Source organism: Etheostoma spectabile, chromosome 7 (genome assembly GCF_008692095.1).
Source record: "Etheostoma spectabile isolate EspeVRDwgs_2016 chromosome 7, UIUC_Espe_1.0, whole genome shotgun sequence".
NCBI lineage: Eukaryota > Metazoa > Chordata > Actinopteri > Perciformes > Percidae > Etheostoma > Etheostoma spectabile.
Genome location: NC_045739.1, coordinates 19,490,428 through 19,514,316, shown reverse-complemented (window position 1 = coordinate 19,514,316; position 23,889 = coordinate 19,490,428). Strand labels below are relative to the sequence as shown.

Sequence of the window (23,889 nt, the reverse complement as noted above, 5' to 3'; positions counted from 1 at the left end):
ATATTATGGATATACTGGATAATTGTCAAAAGCTTATCGATAGACTTTAGAAAGATAAAAGGTGTACATCCATAAGCTTGGAATGGACAGAGAGGACACTTCCTGGTGATTAACATACTGAGTTGCTGGGTGCCTTTAAAAGGCTGCCAGAGAGTGAAAGATGCTCACACTGATGTTAAGAGTGTAGCTAGTGCAAGAGACTCAGCCAGTCGGAATGATCAACACAGCCACTACTGGGAATGTTCAGTCACATGAAGCCTTTTGCAATTATAACACATCAGAATTCCGAGTCCTATCATTACACTAGTATGAGCATCATCCAAAACAGGGTTGGACCAATGATGGCCCTTTATTAGGGACTCTATTGGCCAGGTTGGTATGATATAGGTTTTTTCCAGGTGTGTTGACCTGTGAAATGCCTAATATCATTACATTATTATGGTTATGAAATTAGTTAAATCTGAATTTGCTAAATGTTGAGTTCCCAACATCAGCTTTTTTTTAAAACATCCATACTGGTCACAACCATATCAGACAGTCTTCTTCAGCGCACCCAGAAACAACTCAATAACTTGACCAGGATTGCCGTCTCTGGCGATTCTAGTTGAATAGAACGAGTCCATCTCCTAATTGCATATAGTGCTGTATCTCCAGAGCATCTTGCCATCAACAATTTAATTCTCTTAGTATTTTGCCTAACTATGTACAGACTTAGCAAGTGGTATTTACAAAGTTTGTCCACAAGGGGGTGATCCAGGCCTGCATGAGGGTTGCATGAGAGGAAACGTGATATGATATGTAGTGATGTTTAAAATTAACATCCTAAACCTCGCTTATGTGGCTGGTGTTGAAATGATATAGATGTGAGAAAAATGTATGAGGCTTGATTTTTGTTTTATATTTAAAAAAAAGTTTCTTTCTCGTGTTTTAGAATTCTGCCTAGCTGTTTAGAGCATCTGAAGGATTTCATTCCAAAAACACTACAGGCTATATACATTGTTTAACTACTGTACATTGCTACCTTCTGTAGATTATTTACTTTGCCCTGAAAAAATAACCTTAAGGCTGATATTAATCACTCAATGTCTTACCATAGATGGCTCTGTATTTTAAAATAGCCAGGCTATCACATATATGACTGTATTGTGTATTGTGGCTTAAAGTAGCCATTTAATAGGAAGGTCTACTTTAACAATGATCTCTAATGGATTGTAGGACTATGTAAACAATTTCATAAGTCATTTTTAACTGAGCAGATAAAGTTTAGTAATGGAAATAATGTAGTCATTTATTTAAAAAAAGTTTCACTTTTAGCTTACTTGCTGTTATTTAGTATGATTAGAAATCACAGTGATGCCTAGAGCTTCAAAAACAATCTCCGTCTTATAATGATTGTAAGCTTACGCCACACACACCATAAACACCTAGTACACAATATCATCAGACAAACTTTTCCCTGAGGCAACAGCCAGTTGTTGGCTTCTGTCCTATCTACCTAACTATCTAACTCTAACGGTCTTAGCAGCATTCTAACCAGCCGAACAAATATTTTTGGATAACCACTATCCAGGAAACATGACGTTACGTTTGCGTGTGTCCGTGTACAAACTTCACAGGTCCAAAAAAACATCCAACAGAGAAGTGCTTCCCTGCACTAATCCCTCGGTCAGAGCCTGTACACACCCCCTTGTGGTTCATCAATATTCTCAAATACTGTACACACATCTCAAAAATAGAAGGACTCCTCACACACTTCTCAGCGCTTTCTTGTGTGTCTACATGTCTTTTGAAAGAAAGAAAGAAAGAAAAACACACACACACACACACACACACACACACACACACACAAACCACACACACACACACACACACACACACACACACACACACACACACACACACACACACACACACACACACACACACACACACACACACACACACACACACACACACAACTGAGAAGGGGCCTCAAATCCTCTACTTTATACAACACTCTTGCATCTTGGAAGCACCATGTTTCACTCTCTTAAATATATATTAATATATCTATATATATATATATATATATATATAGATATATCTATATATATATCAGCTTATACGTATCATTTATATTTAATAGCATTAAACATACATTCTTGTTTTGTGAAATTCCCTTTTGTCTTATGAACAGGGAATTCTAACCGTAGCATGTCCCTCCATCTATCCAACCTCCTTTACTCATTCCTCCAAATGGCACTTCTCTTCTCGCTGTTCCTTTACTACATTCCTACCTATACTTCCTTTCTTCGCTTCAGCTGACCATCTGAGACCTACAGATACACAGGGCTAAACAGCCCATCTTAACCAACTATTTTTAAAAGCTGACTATGTTGACGTATAATATATTTGGATGTCTTTGCTGTCAGCAAACTGTAAAACAACAATAGTTTATAGCTATCTAACACGAGTGTAGTAACATTGCTAGCAATGTGTCTGTACCTCACAAGTGTAAGCATTGGTTATATGATGTAAATGTGTGTATCTATTTCTGTCTGCCATTGCGATGATGTGAACAATGTTATGAGGATGATGGTAGAAGGGATGCAACACACATCCATCAAGCTGTCTTAGCTGTAAAAAAAAAAAAAAAAGAAGAAGAAATGAGAGGAACTTAGCAGTGATATCCGGGGGAAAGGTGGTGATGAGAAAAGGTGATCTCCTTTTTGGAGTTTCTAAATTTGGAGAGGATCAGGATGTCCGTCAGTTGCAGATGTCTACGAGTTAGGACATCTGAGTGATGTATTGACATTTAATGCGGTGATGGTTTTGCAAATTTAGAGGTTCAAATATAATCTGTTTATCCAGGTGCTGCAGAAATCCAGAGCATTTTAAGTCTTAAAATCTATAAATTCAGAGGTCCAGGCATCTGAGCCTTGCTGCTTGAGGTCAGGAGGAGGAGGAGGAGGAGGAGGAGGAGGAGGATGATGGACAGATGCTGAAGGGGTGGAAGGTTACTCTCCACCTATCTGATTATCCATCTTTCTCCCTCACGTCCAGGTATAATCAGGGCTGGGGTTCTCTTGGGGAAAAGGCGGTAAGGATTGGTTGGTTGTCCTGTGTGTCCTGTGATGTGTGATGAGTGTGTGTATGTATGCGAGCGTGCCTCCTTCTCTGCTATGACACCTCACTGCCAAACACTTCCAGCACCAGCGGGGTGAGCTGCATGCTGTGCTCAGGCTGGAAGGAAAGTGAGCGGTACTGCTTGGAGTGCTCCTCGTTCAGGCTGCGCAGGTCGGCCAGCTTCTGGATCATCTTGGCGTAGAGGAGGCGTCCACCTGGGTGGTTAACCTGGATGTAGGCCTGCAGTGTCTCTGACAGATGGTCCTGGAGCTGCTCGATGCGGCCGTGGTCTTGGACACCAGGACGATCTGCCATTGGGTAACAGAGATGGCGTGGTGGAAGGAATGTGCGCATGCCCGTTACGAGGGAGGTCACAGAGCAGAGGAGGGAGGCAGGTGGAGAGAGGGAAGGGCACAGAAAGAAGGTAGAGGAGAGTAAAGTTCAGGAGGGGAAAAAATCTGTTGGTTGTTTTGTTGTAGTGGACTGTAATCATGGAGCATAGACATGTTTACATTGTTAATGTTGTTACTTCCTCCCATAAAATGCACTTTATATTCATATTGGCTGGCTATGGCAAACAGTATTTTAATGTATACTACACTTCCAGCACAAAATACATCACAACTACTTTGCACATTCCTATTTAGTTAGTTAGTTAGTTATCACGCGAGTGATATGTAACTGTTTAACTCACTTACATATGCGTATCTGTCTTGTGGCTACGTATTGTTTTAAGTTTAAATTTGATTGCAGCTGTGTGTAGGACTAATGCCCAAGCAAAACGTCCCCTTGGGGACAATAAAGCATATCTTATTCTATATTATACATATGTTGTTTTTTCAAGATAAGTTAAGTTACTCAGAAATTACATCAGTTGACATCAGTAGTCCATGCTTGAGAACAGTTTCTAGAACAGAAAAGAAATGCTGGCTTATTAATGGACAGATGAGAGGGTGATTGTTTCAAGGGATTTTCTGAGCCTTACTACTAAAAATTATACAGATTGTACAAAAGCAAATCTACATTTTTATGGATTCCGTCACTGCTCTTGTTTTTTTCCTTTCTCTTATGGGAGGAATGTATCTTTTTCCAATTTGCATTTACATTTTGAAAGGCCATAAACAGAAATTTTAATATCACAGTTATTAAAACTCTGCTCATAACGGTGTTAAACAGTGGAAACAGACTTTGAAATCCTTTAGAGGGCAAATGAGTTGTATTCTTGAAATGGCCTTGCTGCTCAATGACCTCAATCAGTGCTTATGTTCATTTGCTGTTGTGAGCTTGTCACTAAAGGCTTAGTAACATTCATTTCTGACGTTGTTTGGTAACTTCATGTTCTTTCATGCGTTACTGCCAGCATCAAAAACACACTAATTATTGGGAAACACATACCCTGTGCTACACTGTTTGTGCTTTCCTGATGTGGCGTTGTTAGTAAGCCAGTCAATCTACTAACAATCTTGCTCTTATAAAAATGCCTCTGCAGGGAATACACCTACAACGTGAACACTCAAATTAACACACAAACACAAGCAGTACCTGGGGAGAGCAGGCAGATGGCCATGAGCAGCACATGTTCTTCCTCGTGCAGGTTGAGTTTCTTCAAACCAACCTGGAACTTCACCAGCGGCTCCAACAGATCCAGGGAGTGACCAGCTATGGATGACCACACAAACATAACAATTATACTGAGTCCAAGGCAGGGACACATTATATTGTGCTTTTCTACTGATTTATAAATCGAAACACACTTACACAGTACAGCAGTGTGCTTCAAAGTAGAATCCTTACTCTCTATGTATCTGTGTCTATTTATACATTGCGGATGGAGATGGCCCTGCATGTGTCAGTGAATAAGAACTGAGTGTGTGTTTCTGTTTTCTGTTTCTGTTTATTGTTTCTATGAAAATACCCGAAGTCAAAACCTCATAGTAATGTGCAAGTGTGCGTAGATAGGCAGTAGGCAGATGTTTGATCAGCTCCTCTGCATTCAAACAAGAATGTGGGCTAGTCGTTTTTAGGCAATTGAGAAAAAGTAATGTCTGTGGGAAAGAAAGCCCCATTTGGGGTGAAATTTGTTTTTTTTTACTTTATACATCTATTACATACACAAAAAACTATAACACACGAATAGACACAAAAAGCATAAAAGGGGCTCTCTTAAACACATGAAACGGAGCCTCTAATCCGGTTTCATTAGTGTCACTGTGGTACTATGACAGTGAGATGCAACAAACCCTTTGTAACGTCATTGATGCAATATTTGAAGTCAGGTCCTCCGCAGCTCCAGGACATGTCCTCCAGACTGAACGACTGGTTTGAACGCAGCATGATGATCTCAATGGCACTCGACTTCAACAGAGCAATCTGGTCTTCTGCTGTCAGCTCTCTGAAACACACAGTCACAGATACTGTTACTATTAGCACTATTACTGTATTTATGTTGACAGTTAGACACAAGCGTCAACATACTTTTTGTTTCTTCATTTTGTTTTTTCACTTCAACTTTAACTGTACCAACTTCTCAAAAAAATCTATTATTAATTTTACTTGATTTATTTAGGAACTGCATAGTCACTTGTAAATTTTTGAGGTAGACCGATAAATATCAGCTTATCACACACATATGACTGTATTGTGTATACAGTCAATACAACAACACATTGCAGTACAGAAATGCCAAAGATACAGTATATTTGAGGTAGTTTTGCAACAATGTAATCATCGCACTAATTTTTTTTCTACGTAAATCTTTCCTAAAAACATATATTGGTCATCTTATCCTTCTTGAAAACAAGTGATTGTTAAAAATTATAAATGAGACTCAAGCAAAAGATTACTATACTGACTGAACAGCAAAGCAGACAGAAACAGAGAAACATGACAGAAACAACACGTTTCTGTCATTTTTCTCAGTTTCTATCACACAAATAGTGTCAGTATGTGCTATTAGCTAAGTACAGCAAATGTCCATTGGCAGTGTGTGGCAAATAAACCCTGACTGAACACACAATTTTGTTTCTTTTATGTCAAGAAATTACAAAAGTTGCAGAGTTATTTCAGGGAGCAACTAAATAGATGGAATTACTGCAGTGTTTCAGTATATGATGCATAGATAGAGAGTCGCCAAGTAAGTTTCAAACAGTACTATATTTGTGGAGGACTAAGACCTGACTGAATAGAAAGCAACATTTTGACAATTTTCTTAAAAGGAAAACTTGTTGATTATTAAGGCCTGAATTTTCAACTCAAATACCGTTGAACGATACAAATCCCATAGAATTTATTACCTGGCAAGGTAAGATGGAACACACATTAAGCTGAATGGTTTCAAGAAGTGCTTCACAAAGCCTCACAAAAGGCCCGGTTACACCCTGAGCTGCAGGTGTCTAATATGAGTTAATCTGGTCCAGATTGATATTTTAGTTGAACAAAGATCCCAGACTCTCCCATTGGATATCCCCTGAACTACACACGACTCAGGTCCACAACAAGGCAGGCAGTAGGAATAAATGTAGGTAAAAATAAAGCAAGCTGCCCCTAAACATTTACTGTTAGGTTTCCATTTCTGTTCTTAACATGCAAACACACACGCTTGCATTATGTATACCCATATGGGTCTCATCTATTCTTTTTATACGTGGTCTCTGTATGCGCATACATTTATAAACTTATCTTTCAGCTCAGCATGCATTCATAAAGCCACAGCCTGTTCCGGCGTATTCCCGGAAGAGCTTTGTTGTTTGTTATAATAGCATCTCACTATACCCAATCATGTCCTGCATACATGTGGGCAGCAAATCAATGTGCTCTTCGTGTAGGTGGGGAGCTCGTTCGGTCTGCTAACCTTCGTGTCTGTACGTGCTACTTGTTGGATACAGCAGCATTTTACTGGTCAACAAATCATTACCAGAACTCTAATAAAGCAGCAGATAGCTGCAGGGGTAATCAAGTTTAATTTTCAACATAGCCAGAATGTGATTCATGGCAACTGAGGATAATAACATATATTGCACTAATATCAGAGCTCTACTGAGCCAGTCAAAGGTTCAGGTCATCTTCAGCAGTCGTGATTTGGGTTGAAACTAGCATTTCTTTTTTTCTTTCAATTAACACAACACATTTTGATTATTTAATGAAACTTTTTGTCTATAAAATGTCATAAAATAGTGAAGCAAGCTGTGAATCCTCACATTTTTATGAAACAAGCAAATGCTTGGCATTTTTGCTTGATTAATGACTAAAACGATAAATCTATTATCAAAATAGTTACAGCATAAAAAAAATAAAGCAAAGGTGTAATTTTAGATGCAGTAAGAAGCACGCAAATGCCATCAAAGCAAACTTGACATTGTGTTGCAATCGATTTAGTGCTGTCGTCAAATAAAAACTCAGAATCAAGGTCTGTCCTCCAATATTAGCTTTTAGAAAGCATTATTATATACATATTATTTCTAAAAGCCCTACTTTGACAAATAAAGAAGATTCTGACCTTGTTGACTCCTAAAATAAACTAGAATGACTGCCTTGCGGTTGTATTTCTCCGCCAACCAGTCAAGTTGCAGTTTACATCCACATCCATCTAGACTCATATCATATGTTGTAAAGACTTTTGGTATACAAAGGTATGAAGTGTATTTTTTGGAGGACGTGTGATGTTCCCAAACATTTTCAACCCAGCAGCACAAAAGATCTATACAATCAGCACAGTTTCAAGATTAGTGTCACCAACTCAATGAAATTACACATTATCAAGAATGGGACAGAAGGACAGACTACTCAAAAACACAAAGCTTCTAGCTAGCCGATGCAGGGGCATAAAAAGACACTGTGTAGACAGCAATCTATGCTGCTACCCTGTAATGAAACCTCACAATCTACCAGCAATCGTTGCAGTGTACATAGTTTTTTACCTGAAGCCTGGGATCATCTTGGCGAAGCCGATGACTTTCTGGATGCTGTAGGAGACCAAGTCTGCCAGGTGTGGCAGCATGGAAAGCTTTGTGTCCTCCTCATTGGAGTCTGGACTGCTAGTGCCGTCCTGGTACATCATTAACAGGTTGCTGAAGTTCATCTTGGTGTCCACTGACTCTGTTTGAGGAGGGGATTAGAAAGCAAAAAGAAGACAGGAGCAGGGTAAGGAAGGAAGCATTTTAGACACAGAAATATCAACAGTCAGTAAGAGGGTAAAACAAGGCAAGACACTGCTGTGAGAAGATAGTGGCGCTGCAAAAGAAATAAACCACATGCCAAATTGAATACTGACTGATGTTTGTATACTACTTTAAGGAAACATATTTTAAAGAACACGATTGATATCTTTTACTTGATGAAACACAAAAAACAAATATTACAAAAAAGAATTTTGAAGCTCATGTAGTAGCGTATTTCTTTATTAGTATTCCCATTAGTTTCTGTCAACTAACTTTAAGAAAGGTACAGTTTTGATGCTAAAATTAGAAATATAAGAAAAAAAATCTACATCAGAAAAAAACTTAGATGAACTAAAATATTCATACATAACCTATAACATGTGATTTGTTTGTATGAAAGGCAAATTAAAAACCACTGTTTCGGTAACTACAGACCTTTTCAGACATTTAAAAACCTGTGAATATGCAGTTATATCAACATCAAACAACATAAAATTAAAACAAAACCATTCCGTATTTTCAAATTGCACTAAAAACTCCCCACCCTGGCATTTTTGTGCCAACTAACACGCTTAGATGGATATGTGACGGCAAACTATTTGATAGAACAAGGACAACATTGTAGAGAGATAAACACAAAACAGTCTTCACAATGAATAGAACATTAAACACAATAGTATTATGTCATCAGGTTTTATAGGCATACATTTGATGTGTGCTAGTTTCTCCAGTGAAGAGCCTTGCTAGGTAAAAGAGTAGATGTTCAACTGTAGATGATGGATGGGCTTTCATTGGCACTAAAACTCAGTATGAAAGCAGAGGTGTTTCTATGCATTATTAAATCAACAGAGCTCTTCACAACTGCGTGTCCTTGGTTAAGTTAACCCTGAAGTATGAAAAAGAACAAAGACAGGAGGAGAATGACTCTCACCAGGTGAGTGGTTGAATGAGTCAGAGGAAGCATCAGACAAGGAATGAAGGGAGGCAGCTCTGCTGGCACTGCGTGTTACTGGGCCTTCACGCACTGGAGGCTGCGAATACACACAGACAAACACAAATATTAATACATCGCTGTAATACATTCACAACATCACCTTTATGTTGCCTTCCTGTCGACCATGAAAAAAACACTTGTCCCTTCTTAAAAGTTTTGTTGTCTTTTGTTTATGATTTTTTGGGTTTCTTTTTCAACGTTTTGGTCACTTTTCCAACATTTTCTTCCGGTGTTTTGGAAGTTTTTTATCTGTGTTTTGGCTGTTTTTTTCAACATTTTTTACGCTTTTCCAAATGCTTCGTCTGTTTTTTACATTTTTGGCACTTATTTCAATATCCGTTATTTCGACGTCCCATTTTTCAGAAATACAAAAATGTTGAAAATGGGTCAAATTTGACCCAAGGACAACATGAGGGTTAACGCAAATCTTATTAAGTATGCATCCACTTTATTAATCTTTATGAAAACAATTGTGAATCACTTTCGAAAGATACCTTAGATTTGTTTTTAGACTGGTCAGAGGTGATTGAGAGCTTCATCTGGTAAGGTTCATTATCATTCCAAGTGACACCCATTCAGATGATGGTTATGGCTGTCTGCACAGTGTGTGCTGGAATCACTCTTTGCACTAATAAATCACAGACCAAAGGCAAAAATGTTTTGAGACTTTCTCAGACGTTCCATCCAATCTGCATCCTCCATCTCATGTACTCTGGACGACCCAGATTGTTGTGGTTCGCAGAGAGAATGTCGTCTGAAAGTATTAAGCTCATGACATGGAAGGGAGAAAATACGATGCCCTTGTTGGGAGGAGAAATGCCTTTGGTGACTCCCGTTACGGGTGTTAAGTAAACGTTAAAATGTTTCGTGTGTTGTGACCTAACACGACACATACAGAACGTTGAAGGTGTGTTGTTTTTCATTCTTGGCAGGTGGCTGTTGCCACAACCAGAAGATAAATTTAGTTTAAAAGAAGCTGGAAGCAGCAAAAAAAAAAAAAAAAAAAATGCAGGCTAAACTATTTAAACACTGGGTTTGTTCAGGACTACTCTATCTTCACGTTTTCACGCCACCTTTTCGTATCGCCTCAGCTTGCTTGGAACCTAAACTGAAGTGGTACTAAAAATAGTACCTGTTAGCAGGTACCAGGGACTTTTTTTTCGTAATGGAAAACCAAAAAAGGCGAGTAGAGTTGAGGCGAGTTGAGGAGGTACCATGCAGTGGAAAAACGCCATTATACAATGGTTGTTACATTAAAGGGTAACTACCGTTTTTTTCAACCTGGACCCTATGTTCCTGTGTTTTTCTGTCTAAGTGACTGATGGGAACAACAATCTTTGAAATTGTTCCAGTATTAAGCAAGATTGCTGCAGTCAGCAGCGGCGAAACAAGCTACAGTGTAAGTTAATAGGGCAATTTTCCCGCTTGCATTTACCTTCACAAAAGTGCTTGGTAGGCTCAGAATAATATTCTAAGTGCCTGACAACATTTTGGAAAGGATTTCTAAGGAGATCAACCTTTCTGTTAAAGAGTAAGAGCCTTTTTTTAAACATAAAAAAACGGTAATTTCAATGTTTCTGGTTTATTAGACCGCTGTTAAGGTAGAATGTAGGTCGGAGCTAGGATGGAAATTTATTAAGTCACAAATTTCATCTACCAATGACAATGATAAAAGTGTCTTTTGTCCTTCCCTAACAGGTGCTAAAAAGCTAACAGGCGACTCAGGAACATGCCAGTCAATCAGTCTATACACACCAACACAGTCCTGGGAAGAGGTCCAATCAGCCAAAAGAACTAAAAACAGCTTTGTGGGTTTTCCAGGGCCTTTAAACACCAAGGCAAATTGCTTGTATGTGAAAACCTACTTGGTAACAAACTCCATTTGGATTCTGGTTTTGACCAAAGAAACCAAAACGTTGATGTGATTGCACCCTTGAGTATGCATTATGTAATTATGACTATACTTATACGATAGCCACTTGCCAACAAAATGCCATATGTAATCATATTAAAAAATATCAGGGCGCCTGGGAGGCTCACCTGGTGGAGCGGGCACCCGTGTATAGAGATGTACTCCTCAGTGCAGCGGCCATTCCCCCTCTCTCTCCCCTTTCGGCTCTAAGCTGTCCTATACAGATAAAGGCCTTAAAAATGCCAAATAGATAATAAATAAAAAAATTACAATAAAACCTTAAATAGGCTACAGTTCCTGAGCTGCAGGGTCTTTGCATTGCTAAGCAACATTCAGCCAAACAGGAAGGGGTATACAAGGCTGAAACAACTGTTTTAAAATTAGTACTGCTGTCTACTATAACAGGTCCAATGTATGCTTCTATACTGAAAATGCAAGTCGTTACGCAAGTCCATTTTCTTCTTGACTTCGGACTCAGGCTATCAACTTCACTGTGGCTAACGTCATTTAGGTCCTCTATTTAAGTCTTTTCCTATATTTAGTTGGATTGGACGTCCAGATTTACGGAAACACCAAACGAGAGAGAGGGGGTAGGACATGCAGCCAAGGGCAGTGGGTCATATTCCAACCTGTGCCGCTGCTAAGGACTCGGCCTACATGGGCGCACACTCTACTGGTTGAGCTAGAGGTCGGCCTATGTACTGTCTGGTTACTAAAAGTTAATCTAGCCAAACCAAATTGAGAATTCTAGGTAGTCATGGTCTAAGTAACATAGTACAGTTACATGCTTACTGTTCTGATCAAAACATAAAGAAGTAGAAGCCTTTCCTAGTATTTAGCTATAATAGTAGCCTACTTTAGCCAATTACTGTCATAAAAGAGAGAATACCAAGGTCTGTAGTGTAGTGGTAAACCGGAGCAGATGGTCTCCCTCAGTTCATTAGCATTTTACCTCTAAGGAATTAAGTTTCTATGGTGGCAGGCTGCTTATCAAGAACACGGCATTGTATACAACTCGTGTTGAAAAAAACCATTGCTCATCTATTAATTAGCTTTTTACTGGATGTAGTGTTATGGCCTGATGCCGTGCATCAGCCAACTTTCTCTTCCGCTGCATGGCATCATGACCTGCTCCACCCATATTTAAGGTGGATAACATGGTGACTTTGGCTGCATGGATGATAATGTGAATGTGGTTTGGCTTTGTACTGGACTAACCCTGAAGCGGGAGAAGTCCGAATAGGAGGCATCGTAGGTCTTGTGGTGAGCTTCCACCAGACTGGAGATGATCCGGGTCTGCTCCTCATTCAGACGTGGCCTCATCGCCTCCCGGGCTGCCTCCTCTTCTTTCCTCTTCAATATCATGTCCTTCTTCCTCTGAACCTCCTCGTCTGTCAGGATGACTGCAATAGAGGATGGAATAGAAAATATATTCAAATATCTTGCAGTGAACTGACATAATGAAATTCCCAGCGCACACACACGCACGCACGCACGCGTGCACGCACGCACGCGTGCACGCACGCGTGCACGCACACGGAGCAGCCCAGATCAGTAAAGCTTAGCAATGTACACATCTTCCCACATTCATTTAACTGTTCCTACATCATAAATTAAATTCCTCATACCAATGGCTTGCATTCATGTCAATGCAAATGCATTGATAGGATGTATTTTGGAAAGAGATATTTTGAAATTCACCAAAAGACAGAAAGCCGCAAACAAGTCAAGAGGTAACTCCATTAAACCCCCAATCACAAAGAGTAACTGTTCTGGGCTCTTCTCATTGTGTCTAATCTAGTAAAAGAACACAAGTGCAGGTTTTCACACACACACACACACACACACACACACACACACACAAACACAAACACACAAACACACAAACACACACACACACACACACACACACACACACACACACACACACACACACACACACACACACACACACACACACACACACACACACACACACACACACACACACACACACACACACACACACACACACACACACACACACTAGTAGTGACACCACAGAAAGAACAAAAGTTAATCCTTGTAGGGGGGCCACAATAAATCAAAGAAGGTGACCAGGTTTCGTGTTAAAGTGGATAATAATACTGCACCAAAAACAGAATGATTAAAACAACATGTATTCATTTTTTAATGAATCCAGGTACTATGAACATCTTGTTAATTTAATTGTTTGGGTTTAATGTGTTTTTTTTCCCCCTAATTACGATAAGTTTCCAGAACAAAAGGAAACAAGGAAGATGAACTTATTATGACACACACTGATATAAAAGTAGATCTTATGTTGTACCTTAACAGCAATGATAGATTTCAGTCTGGTGCCAAACACTGCTAATTGCAATTTTACCTGAAAGTCTAGGCAGGTGTCTACGGTATTTATATAGAGAAAGCTCAAAAAGCCTTTTTTTTTTTTTTTAATACAAACACCAAAAAGAGTGAAACAATTATATACTGTACCATTTGAGAGAAACAAATAAAAGAGCAAAGACATGTCCAGGTCAGACGTCTGAGGTTACACAGCCATAAAAAAAGTGAAAAACACTATATGTTTACTGTAGTAAAACTGTGTTTTTCAGAAAGTTATGGAGGTGAAAGCTATGGAAACACCACATTCATTAGTACTTAGAGATGATGAAGACATCCAATGTGATGAAGACAACTTGCCCCATGATGCTAGAGAGAGGCAGAATCAGTCACACTAATTACTGTTCCTTTTAGTATTTTTTCCAGTAATTCCATAAATTACTAGAGATAAAATACTATACTGAAGCAAATTGCTGATTTTCACTCATACCAAAAATTAGTAAATTACATAAAATCTATACATTTTCTTTATTGAAATTATTGAGTAGAGTTAAGTCACTCAGCTTGTTCAAATTGTAAAGATGAGAAAGTTTGTCATTTCTGTATTGGTGTTTGACGCTAGTGTTTTTACTCTTTTTACTCTAGTGTGTTTTATCTCAGTGAGGGTTGTTCATAGTGATTGGCTGCACTGAGCCTGTTTTGATACGTGGGTTAAGAGTTGTGTTGCTTGGAAGGAGTTTTGCAGGAGATGTGGACTGTTTAGTTCAGGTGACTGTTGGTAGTGCAGACTGTGGTTTGAGTTTTGCACATGTTGTGCCCCTTGTCCTTTAGCAATCGAAAAAAACTGGAAGTGTCTGCTCACTCATAGCATGCAAGGAAGGATGTTGATACATAATCTGTGTGTTCAGATCCAAAGATATTGCCTAAAATGGCTACAATAACAGCAATAATGAATACAGTTTCAGGATTGATTGTGGCTTTAAGAAAAACAAGTGTCACTTGTCAGTAGTTAAACAAAGTTAGCTTTTAAAACTAGATGAAAGAGCTGTAATGTAAGCTCTAAATATTTCCATCCCAGGTTCCCTGAACATACATCTTGTGAGCTTGGCACGCAGAAAAGGCCTGTCGTGTCTGCTGCCTTTTCATACGGCTGATGTGGCGGGCGTTGAATTTTAAAGTACATTTTGCCTTATTCATGCTGCAAGAGTAGAAACTGCAGGCAGAGTGGAACAGTGGTGTAGAATGGGTAACATGTACACTTTATAATGACTATCTTATGTTTGAGTAAATGAGAAGATCTTCTGGGGATTCATGGGTTTGCATGCCACTTCTACATGTCTTAGAGCATTACATTACTTTAATATTGATTGTTTGTTACAGATTGCAACAGATATCTATTGCAACAGATCAACCAACACCCAACCCACAATCAACCGAAATAACTCCTTACCAAGTAGTATCGAAACTTCTACAGTCAAACAATATCTGCAATTGATACTTTTTGTACAAAGAACTAGAAAAGATGACTACTTGTATAATTTTGTTTGCAGCCAGTAACTGCAAGCGTTCTGCAATACAATGCAACATCTTACTGGCCCACTAACCCAGCAGCTAGTGGGGGTGGCATTTTATGCAACGGAGTGCTTCCATGCTTCAATGAAGTAGAAAAAAAAGGTATCAAATGTAGTACTCCATTTGTACCGATACTGGTACTTGTATCGTCATTCTTTACCGATAAGCAGCTATTGCCACCATTAGTGGATGAATATAGCGTAACACTGAGTTAGTCACACTAGCAACAGCACCTCAATCTATTGGCGTTCATAAATTTCAATTTCAACTCGCACTGCAAGTACAATATTTTTCTTTAAAAACTCCTCTCAGCAACCAACAGAATGACCAACATCTGTCTGTGGGTTGCAGAGTAGCCACTTGTGGTGTGAAACAGGAAACCCGGGAAGACAAGCTGTGCCTGAAGAAATTATATAAAAGATGAATAACAGGTGCCTTAAATGTTCCATGCATGGATATCATATCTGTAATGAGGTGGTCTGAAAATAAATTGTTCTGTTACATTTGACTACTTTGTAAAAAGAGCAGGTTGATTACTTAAAGGTGTTCTAAGCGATGTTTTAGGCTAGAACGTTTGTTGTCACATACACATCCTCACTATCCGCGAGCTGCCTGTCCCAGAACACACTTTAAAAAAAACGCGGTCTCTGTAGACAGCCCAGGGTCTACAAACAGCAACCAAAACAAAATGTGCCCACCTGCACCACGATGCATACACAAACAGTATTCCAGCTTTCCAGCAAAAACCTGACAAGAAGGATTTGGGGGTTGGGGGGTTGGGGGGTTGGGGCGTTAGTGCGCGGAAGCACAGAAGGGAGGGGGAGGGGACGGGATGAGGAGGAGGGAGGGCAAGCTAGTCTTGAGTCTTGAGAGCGTTATGTCACTCAAACTATCATTTGATGTTGCTGATGTACATAAGAACACCTGGCAAGTTTTCTTGCACACAACATAACACATAAGCGCATAACTCACAAGGAGAACTGTACAATTAGTATATATTCAGAACAAATATTTACCACTGAACCAAAAAACAAGGTTGCATTATAGTTTCTAAACCAAATTTCATACCTCGATGGCATTATCTAGCAAGTTAATTGCAAACCGGTTTTCTTTTTCAGTATACTTCTGGCACCCTAAAAATAGCACACATGAAACAAAGAAACAGCACAGAATATAGAAATACTGCTCAAATACACACAGTAACTGACAATGTACTACTTCAGTGATATTTTACCACTGTCATCTAGTATTTTTGTCATCCAGGTCTGAAGCCTGGCTATTTGAGTCACTGCTGGAGTAATATACTGACCCATAAATGCCTCAGCCCATATTATCCTTTTGACTCTCTGCCACAGTGACTGATTACCCATGATGCGCTCAACTGTGCATACAGACAGACAGCATGACGGCCAAAGAAAGCCAGGCCCAGAGCCATGAGGTCACAATCCGAGCACATACGGTCGGACGGTCTAGCAGCAACAGAGACACTCTTCTACTTCTACTTTACTTAATTAAATTTAGTTCCATCAAATGATGCCATTAGTTAAGGTTCATGGGCATGACATGTGTCGTTTGTAAGAGATAGACACCTTGTCCATGTTGGCTGAATGCAGGATAATAGCTCCTTCCACTATTGTGTTTGTCAGCTGTAGTAACCTCTAAATTTGCTTTTAACTGCTTAAAATGTCTTAATTTCTTCCGTCTGTGGCTAAAGTTTTTTCCTTGACAATTATAAGTGCATAATTGAATCAAAGGAATAAAACCAAATAAATACATTCTTTACAGTAACTTTTTATTTAGGAGGCCAATGAGATGGCACAAATGACTCTAAATTAAATAAAACTCAGGTCATGCACCTCATACTAAATACTGGCTGTTTTACTGGAAGCTGTAAACAACTGTATTTCAAGTAGACTGCACCCTGGATTGCAACCACAGAAGCAATGTTACATAACAGCATATTGTAGCTATGCAGACGACGACGACAACAACAACAACAACAACAACAACAACAGTTTGGCTACACAGGCTTAAAAAGGCAACTGAATGAATCTGACTGCTTAGCTAACCAAAGGATTTTCTTGGCTTTCATCTCTTTTAACCCATTATCATTAATTAGGCTGCTTTGGCTACACTCCAATGTCCATCCAGTCCAAGCGGACTGCCTGGAACCACTCCTTGTAGCGAGGACATCCAAGTATACAGCACAAAGCCCAATCGTGAATAAGCACCGTTTGGTCAAAGTTTGGCACAGGCCGTCAAAGAAGCTATTCTAAGGCTGGGACATGATTGAATCAGTCAGTCCCCAGCCAAGTTTGAGCCTTAGATGGCATCATTAAGGCAGGTGTCCACAAAAACAACAGAGCATCAAAGGAACATCTTGACCACCCCACAGCTCTTGGCAGACGCAAAGCAGTTTACCAAAAAGGTTTGCTGTTTGGAAAGCAGAGAAAGAAAGCCAAAAAAAGAAAGGCAAACAGAGAGAGCAGGTAATGCCAGAAACACTGGCAAAGAGGGAAAGGCAGAGTCTACATGTAGTGGAGGTTCACAGCGAGCTTACTCATTAAACAGCCGACAGACCAGTTAAACACAATGGATGCTGCTAACACTCACGTTTTGGTGCACTATTATGTCAAGCTGGATTTGGTGTGTGGGGCCAATGTTTTTCCACTGCTGCCCTGGGAGTGTGGTATTCCAGGAGGTGAATTCAGGTCAGTCAGGCGTCAGGGCACCCACACATTCCAGTGTCTCAGAAAATGGCTTACCAGTAGTTCATATTGGAAGTGTACATGGTCGCAGAAATAAATGGGCTTTAAACACATTCAGACTGTATCTACTTTGCAATTTTAATGTCTTATTTGTGTGGACCTCAATCTTCTTTCTTTCATTTGCACAGTATTTGCTGGTTGAGTTCCTGCTATTTTCCACACAACATTTAATTATATCTATTATCTATCTATCAAAACTATCTTATAGCACACCACACAAATCTATATTGATGGAAATGCTTTAAAACATAAGCTTAATCAACATGTCTATCCAACTATAAATTAAGCATCTGGCAATTATGGTAATGCAGGTGTAAATGTTGTTAAAGAGACAGCATACAAAAGCCTCAGAGAGACGAAGACTGTAAATTACGGAAGCAAACGGAGGGCAGCACCACAGGATAAGCGTTGTTACTGAAAAACACTGAGGGTGGGAATTCAATCAACTAGGCTGAAACATCTCAGAAACTACTGTGATTCTAATCCTTTTCCGAACCCAACCCCCCCCCCCCCCACAAACAGACAAACACAGCAGGCATGCAAATACATTTGCTCCCACACACAAGCGGGGAGGTTTTTTCTTGGCATGCATCTCACTTCTGTCAAACAAGGACAGCACAGGGGTGTTTACTATACCAACTCAACTGGCACAGCTTACAGCGGGCACGCAAACAGATACATACACACAGTTTTAACTTAAGGGTGGTGTTGCTAAGAAAAAGCTGCTAATAAAAAGAGGATCGCAAATAGGCAGACAAACACATAAAACAAAGATGAACTGAATTGTAATTAATTCTCAAAGATGCATTCAAGAACATAGTATACCATCTCCCATTAAAAATGAAGAATTATACTTGGTTATTATTATTACATCACAAGACTCACAGTGAGACGGATTGATGAAATGCACAAATAAATCATTGTAAGGAGCATGCTCATAAGACCAAGTGTAGAGATAAGCACAAAGCATTTATGTGTTTTCCTCACCGTCAGCAGTCTGTAAGATGAGCAACTTTTGTACAGTCATAATTGATTTTCATGTTGTTGTTTGTGTTTATTTTGTGGAGTACGCCTTTGGTGACCTGTACAAGTGTTTTTAGTGAGTCCACATGCGTGTGCATGCACCCATGTGCGCATCCTGTATGTCAATGTTCTACCAATCAAAGCTCAGTGCCACACTTCATTCTGGCCCTTGCATGTATATTCATTTTCAGGGAACATGGTGTGTGCGCATCCTTGTTTTGTGTGTGTCTTTGATTATGTGGATATAATGACACAGCCAGAGTGGACACAGTGACATGGATACACAGGCTCAAAATGAGCCAAAGATGTTACATGCACTGTGACCTTCTGAAACATAGGTCATGTCATGATCAGAAGCACAAGTCCACATCTACACAGGAGGTGTGGAGGAGCACTTTTTTTATATTTTTGTGACACCAGTTATTCACAGTGTAACAGTCCATTTCTATGTTTTCCAGTTCATTAAGATTGCCATTTTTAAAGCTAAGAATGCAGCTCTAATAAGGGACTGTGATTGCTTATGCTTTATAGACAAAGTAGTTTTCCAAAAACATATTAGTGGACAGAAGGGGATTTTTACATTTTTCATGGAGGGAAGTAAATCAATTCAACTTCAGGGCAAAGCCATATTTAAAGCAACACTAGAGAACTTTTCCCGCTTCGGTCCCCCTACAGATTGGAAGCGGAATATTACCAACCTGTAGATCTGTACTGCATCATAACATTTTGACAATGCACATCAGTCCACTCACAGACTTCAGACAAACACATACACGCAGCCTTCAGATGACAGTGACGGGAATTCACTAAAGTTTAAAATGTGCTTTTAATGTCAAGCAAACGTATCACCCTGCTTTATTCTCAGCGCCACCCTGGAGCGATTGTGCAGTTTGCATGAATGCAACATTCTTGAAACAGCTTGAGCTTGCAGAAGGTCAGGTTTTGTACTGGTAGTACAGAATATGAACAAAGCTGCTGCCTTGAAATGGCCGCACAGTGTCCAGCAGACACTGTAGCGACCAGCAGAGCAGCTGTAATACTTAGCAGTGAGTGGAGGGGACTTCCTTCACCCCACATACCTGAATTGAGCTGTGAGAAACAAAGAGACCATTTTATACTAATAAGTCTCGCTCCTCCCGCTCAGTCTTCTCTCATCTTTTTTCAATGGAATACAGACACTCCAGTGTCATGTGGCTATTTGTTATCAGCAGTCTGAACCCTGCCCTGCATTGTCGCTTTTTCACACAAACATACACAGTCTGTTTGTGAATGGAAATGTGGGCCAGACCATTGTGTGTCTCTTTGAAGAAAGCGAGCCATTGTAGAACAGGACTATAACCTCCACGGCTTCCTTCCTTCCTTCCCTCTCTATCATTCTGCTCTTGTCATCCACTACTTGTCATGGTTATGTTGCAGTGCTGTTGGTGCTACTTCCTATTGGTTTGTTGGAATTCAAATGCACCCCGACTTGTTATGAAGAAACACAGTGCTTCTTTGTTCTTTTACATTTAAAAAATCTCAACGCATGACTGATGAAGTAATTACTACCAATAATAATGTAATAAATTTGTAAACATGCAGAAAAAACCTGTCTGTTATTAATTCAATCTTCAATCTTTGTAGCCTGAAATAGAGATTAATTTCTCATTCAATTAATTTCGCTTACCAATAAAACACAATCGAGAGTACAATGTCATTATTCACAGCTAATTGTGAATGATGCTACATAATATGAGCATTTTAAGCTTTTCTATGAGAAAGTCTATAAAGATAATTTATAATTGTAATAATGATGTTAGCATAATAAAGAGCATCAATAAAACAATAAACAGCAAAACAAATAGCCTAATGACTAAAAAATAAAAAACGATTGTTCACAAATTACAAGGTTTAACTTGGGCTTGATTTTGAATATTGCACTAATTTAGATAATGGATTAGAGTGGATGATTTTTTACTTTCCTGTCCTAAGCCAAAATGTAAAAATAAAAAATATAAAAAAATATATAGCAAAGCCAGACACATGACAAAACAGTAAATCACAGACCTTCATCAAAAATGGTTGAAACTAATATTGCAGCTTAACGTCACTCCTCCATCTCAAGCTATGACTTTATGAAATCAGCAGCATGGCTAGAATGTCAGAGATCAGAAAATAATCTACTCACACTCTTTCATCATTCCAATATCAATGCAGCGTTTGAGACGACAGGCCTGGCAGTGACGCCGGTTGTCCTTGGTGATGGTGCAGCTTCCGTTGAATGGACAGGTGAAGGAGGCTTTACGCTTCATGCTGCGCCTAGAAGGAGAGCAAATCGATAACTCATTTTGTTTATTCTCTGTGGTGGTTCAAATATTCCATTCAGGGTTCGTACACAGTGGCCATTCTAACATTCCATACTTAAATTTCCCGGTAGATTTTTCAGACCATATCTGACATCCGCCAGCCCTCGGAAAACTTGTATTTACCCATTGTGGCTCTTCAGTCCACACTCCCACGCAGGAAGTTGGAAGACGTTCCACTGTAAAACTTCTATCCTCAAACAAGACTTACTATCCATTGATGCTCTTTATTTTCCCTCAACAGTCTCTCTCTCTCTCTCTCTCTCTGTCTCTCTCTGTCTCTCTCTCTCTAGAACAGAAAATAAATTGAAAAATATGTTTTCCTTAAGCAGAAATGTTAGAATGTTAACTTTACTTTTCTGATAACAACATCACTGCATAACTCATAAATGTTCAGGCATGCATAACATTTGGTTATTGGTTATTTGCTATGTGTATATACAATTTAAAGATATTGCAGGATTTACTTTCAAACCAATTTGGTCGCGGATGTCCAGATTTGGTATAGTTATAAGGCACTTGGGGCAAAGCTGTTTTGCAGGCAGTGACGTTTAGGCAGCTCTGCGTAGGAGTGTGCATTCAGTGGCACGCCATACTTCTTGCCTTGCTTCCGATGACATCAAGCTCGCTCTGGCGTGCACTCTCTCACACAGTGGATAACATTTTAGCTGGGCTGGCTGCCTGCTCCAAACGCCAACACTCCGCATGTATGATTTATTTATTTTTTTAGAATTTTATTTTTCAGAAAAGAGACTAGGGGCAAGAAACACTTTTTCATACTTGGTTTTCTTTTTTCCATTCTTATCCAGACCTTGAAATGACTGAAATCAACTTCTATACTCACTATAACAAGCAGTCCGAAATGCTCCTTTGAATGACTATTTTATATATATATATATATATATATATATATATATATATATATACACACACACACAAACATATACATATATATATACACTACCGATCAAAAGTTTGGGGTCACATTGAAATGTCCTTATTTTTGAAGGAAAAGCACTGTACTTTCAATGAAGATAACTTTAAACTAGTCTTAACTTTGAAGAAATACACTCTATACATTGCTAATGTGGTAAATGACTATGCTAGCTGCAAATATCTGGTTTTTGGTGCAATGTCTACATAGGTGTATAGAGGCCCATTTCCAGCAACTATCACTCCAGTGTTCTAATGGTACAATGTGTTTGCTCATTGGCTCAGAAGGCTAATTGATGATTAGAAAACCCTTGTGCAATCATGTTCACATCTGAAAACAGTTTAGGTCGTTACAGAAGCTACAAAACTGACCTTCCTTTGAGCAGATTGAGTTTCTGAAGCATCAAATTTGTGGGGTCAATTAAACGTTCAAAATGGCCAGAAAAAGAGAACTTTCATCTGAAACTCGACAGTCTATTCTTGTCCTTAGAAATGAAGTCTATTCCATGCGAGACATTGCTAAGAAATTGAAGATTTCCTACAACGGTGTGTACTACTCCCTTCAGAGGACAGCAACAACAGGCTCTAACCAGAGTAGAAAAAGAAGTGGGCTGCGTTGCACAACTAGCAAGAAGATAAGCATTAGAGTCTCTAGTTTGAGAAACAGACGCCTCACAGGTCCCCAACTGGCATCTTCATTAAATAGTACCGCCAAAACACCATTGTCAACATCTACGTGAGGCGACTGCGGGATTCTGGGCTTCAGGGCAGGTGGCAAGAAAAAGCCATATCTGAGACTGGCCAATTAAGAAAAAGATTAAGATGGGCAAAAGAACACAGACATTGGACAAGGAAGACTGGAAAAAAGTGTTGTGGACGGATTAATCCAAGTTTGAGGTGTTGGATCACAAAGAAGAACGTTTGTGAGACGCAGAACAATGAAAAGATGCTGGAAGAATGCCTGACGCCATCTTTAAGCATGGTGGGATATATGATGGTCTGGGGTTGCTTTGGTGCTGGTAAGGTGGGAGATTTTTACAGGGTAAAAGGGATTCTGAATAAGGAAGGCTATCACTCCATTTTGCAACGCCATGCCATACCCAGTGGACCGGCTTGTTGGAGCAATTTCATCCTACAACAGGACAATGACCCTAAACACACCTCCAAATTGTGCAAGAACTATTTAGAGCAAGCAGCAGCTGGTATTCTATTGGTAATGGAGTGGCCAGCGCAGTCACCAGATCTGAACCCCATCGAGCTTGTTGTGGGAGCAGCTTGACCGTATGGTATGCAAAGTGCCCATCCAACCAATCCAACTTGTGGGAGCTGCTTCTGGAAGCGTGGGGTGCAATTTCTCCAGATTACCTCAACAAATTACCAGCTAGAATGCCAAAGGTCTGCAATGCTGTAATTGCTGCAAATGGAGGATTCTTTGACGAAAGCAAAGTTTGATGTAAAAAAAAATCTTATTTCAAATACAAATCATTATTTCTAACCTTGTCAATGTCTTGACTCTATTTTCTATTCATTTCACAACGTATGGTGGTGAATAAGTGTGACTTGATTACATAACTAATGACATGATAATGAAATGTATAGATTCAAATTAAACTTCAGCAGAAAAATCAAAGTTAAAGTACATGATGCAAGTAAGATGCAAACTGAAGACACCTCCTCCACATGAACAGGCAGCTAATAACACAACAGAGTTCACAAACACACACACTTCACAAACATCATC

At 39.4% G+C, this 23,889-nt stretch overlaps 1 protein-coding gene across 3 annotated transcripts in view; it reads right to left on the bottom strand.

The window, feature by feature from the left end:
* Positions 1-1,308: 1,308 nt before the first annotated feature.
* Positions 1,309-23,889, bottom strand: part of LOC116692359 (vitamin D3 receptor A) — a 74,821-nt gene continuing 52,240 nt past the window's right edge. For all 3 annotated transcript variants that reach the window (XM_032520590.1, XM_032520591.1, XM_032520592.1), the window contains exons 3-9: positions 21,041-21,171; positions 12,386-12,570; positions 9,193-9,292; positions 8,022-8,199; positions 5,346-5,497; positions 4,648-4,764; positions 1,309-3,413 (exon numbers count right to left, since the gene is read on the bottom strand). In XM_032520590.1, coding sequence (XP_032376481.1) covers positions 3,160-3,413; positions 4,648-4,764; positions 5,346-5,497; positions 8,022-8,199; positions 9,193-9,292; positions 12,386-12,570; positions 21,041-21,171 — 1,117 coding nt within the window. In that variant the 3' untranslated portion in view covers positions 1,309-3,159. The remainder of the gene's footprint in view (positions 3,414-4,647; positions 4,765-5,345; positions 5,498-8,021; positions 8,200-9,192; positions 9,293-12,385; positions 12,571-21,040; positions 21,172-23,889) is intronic.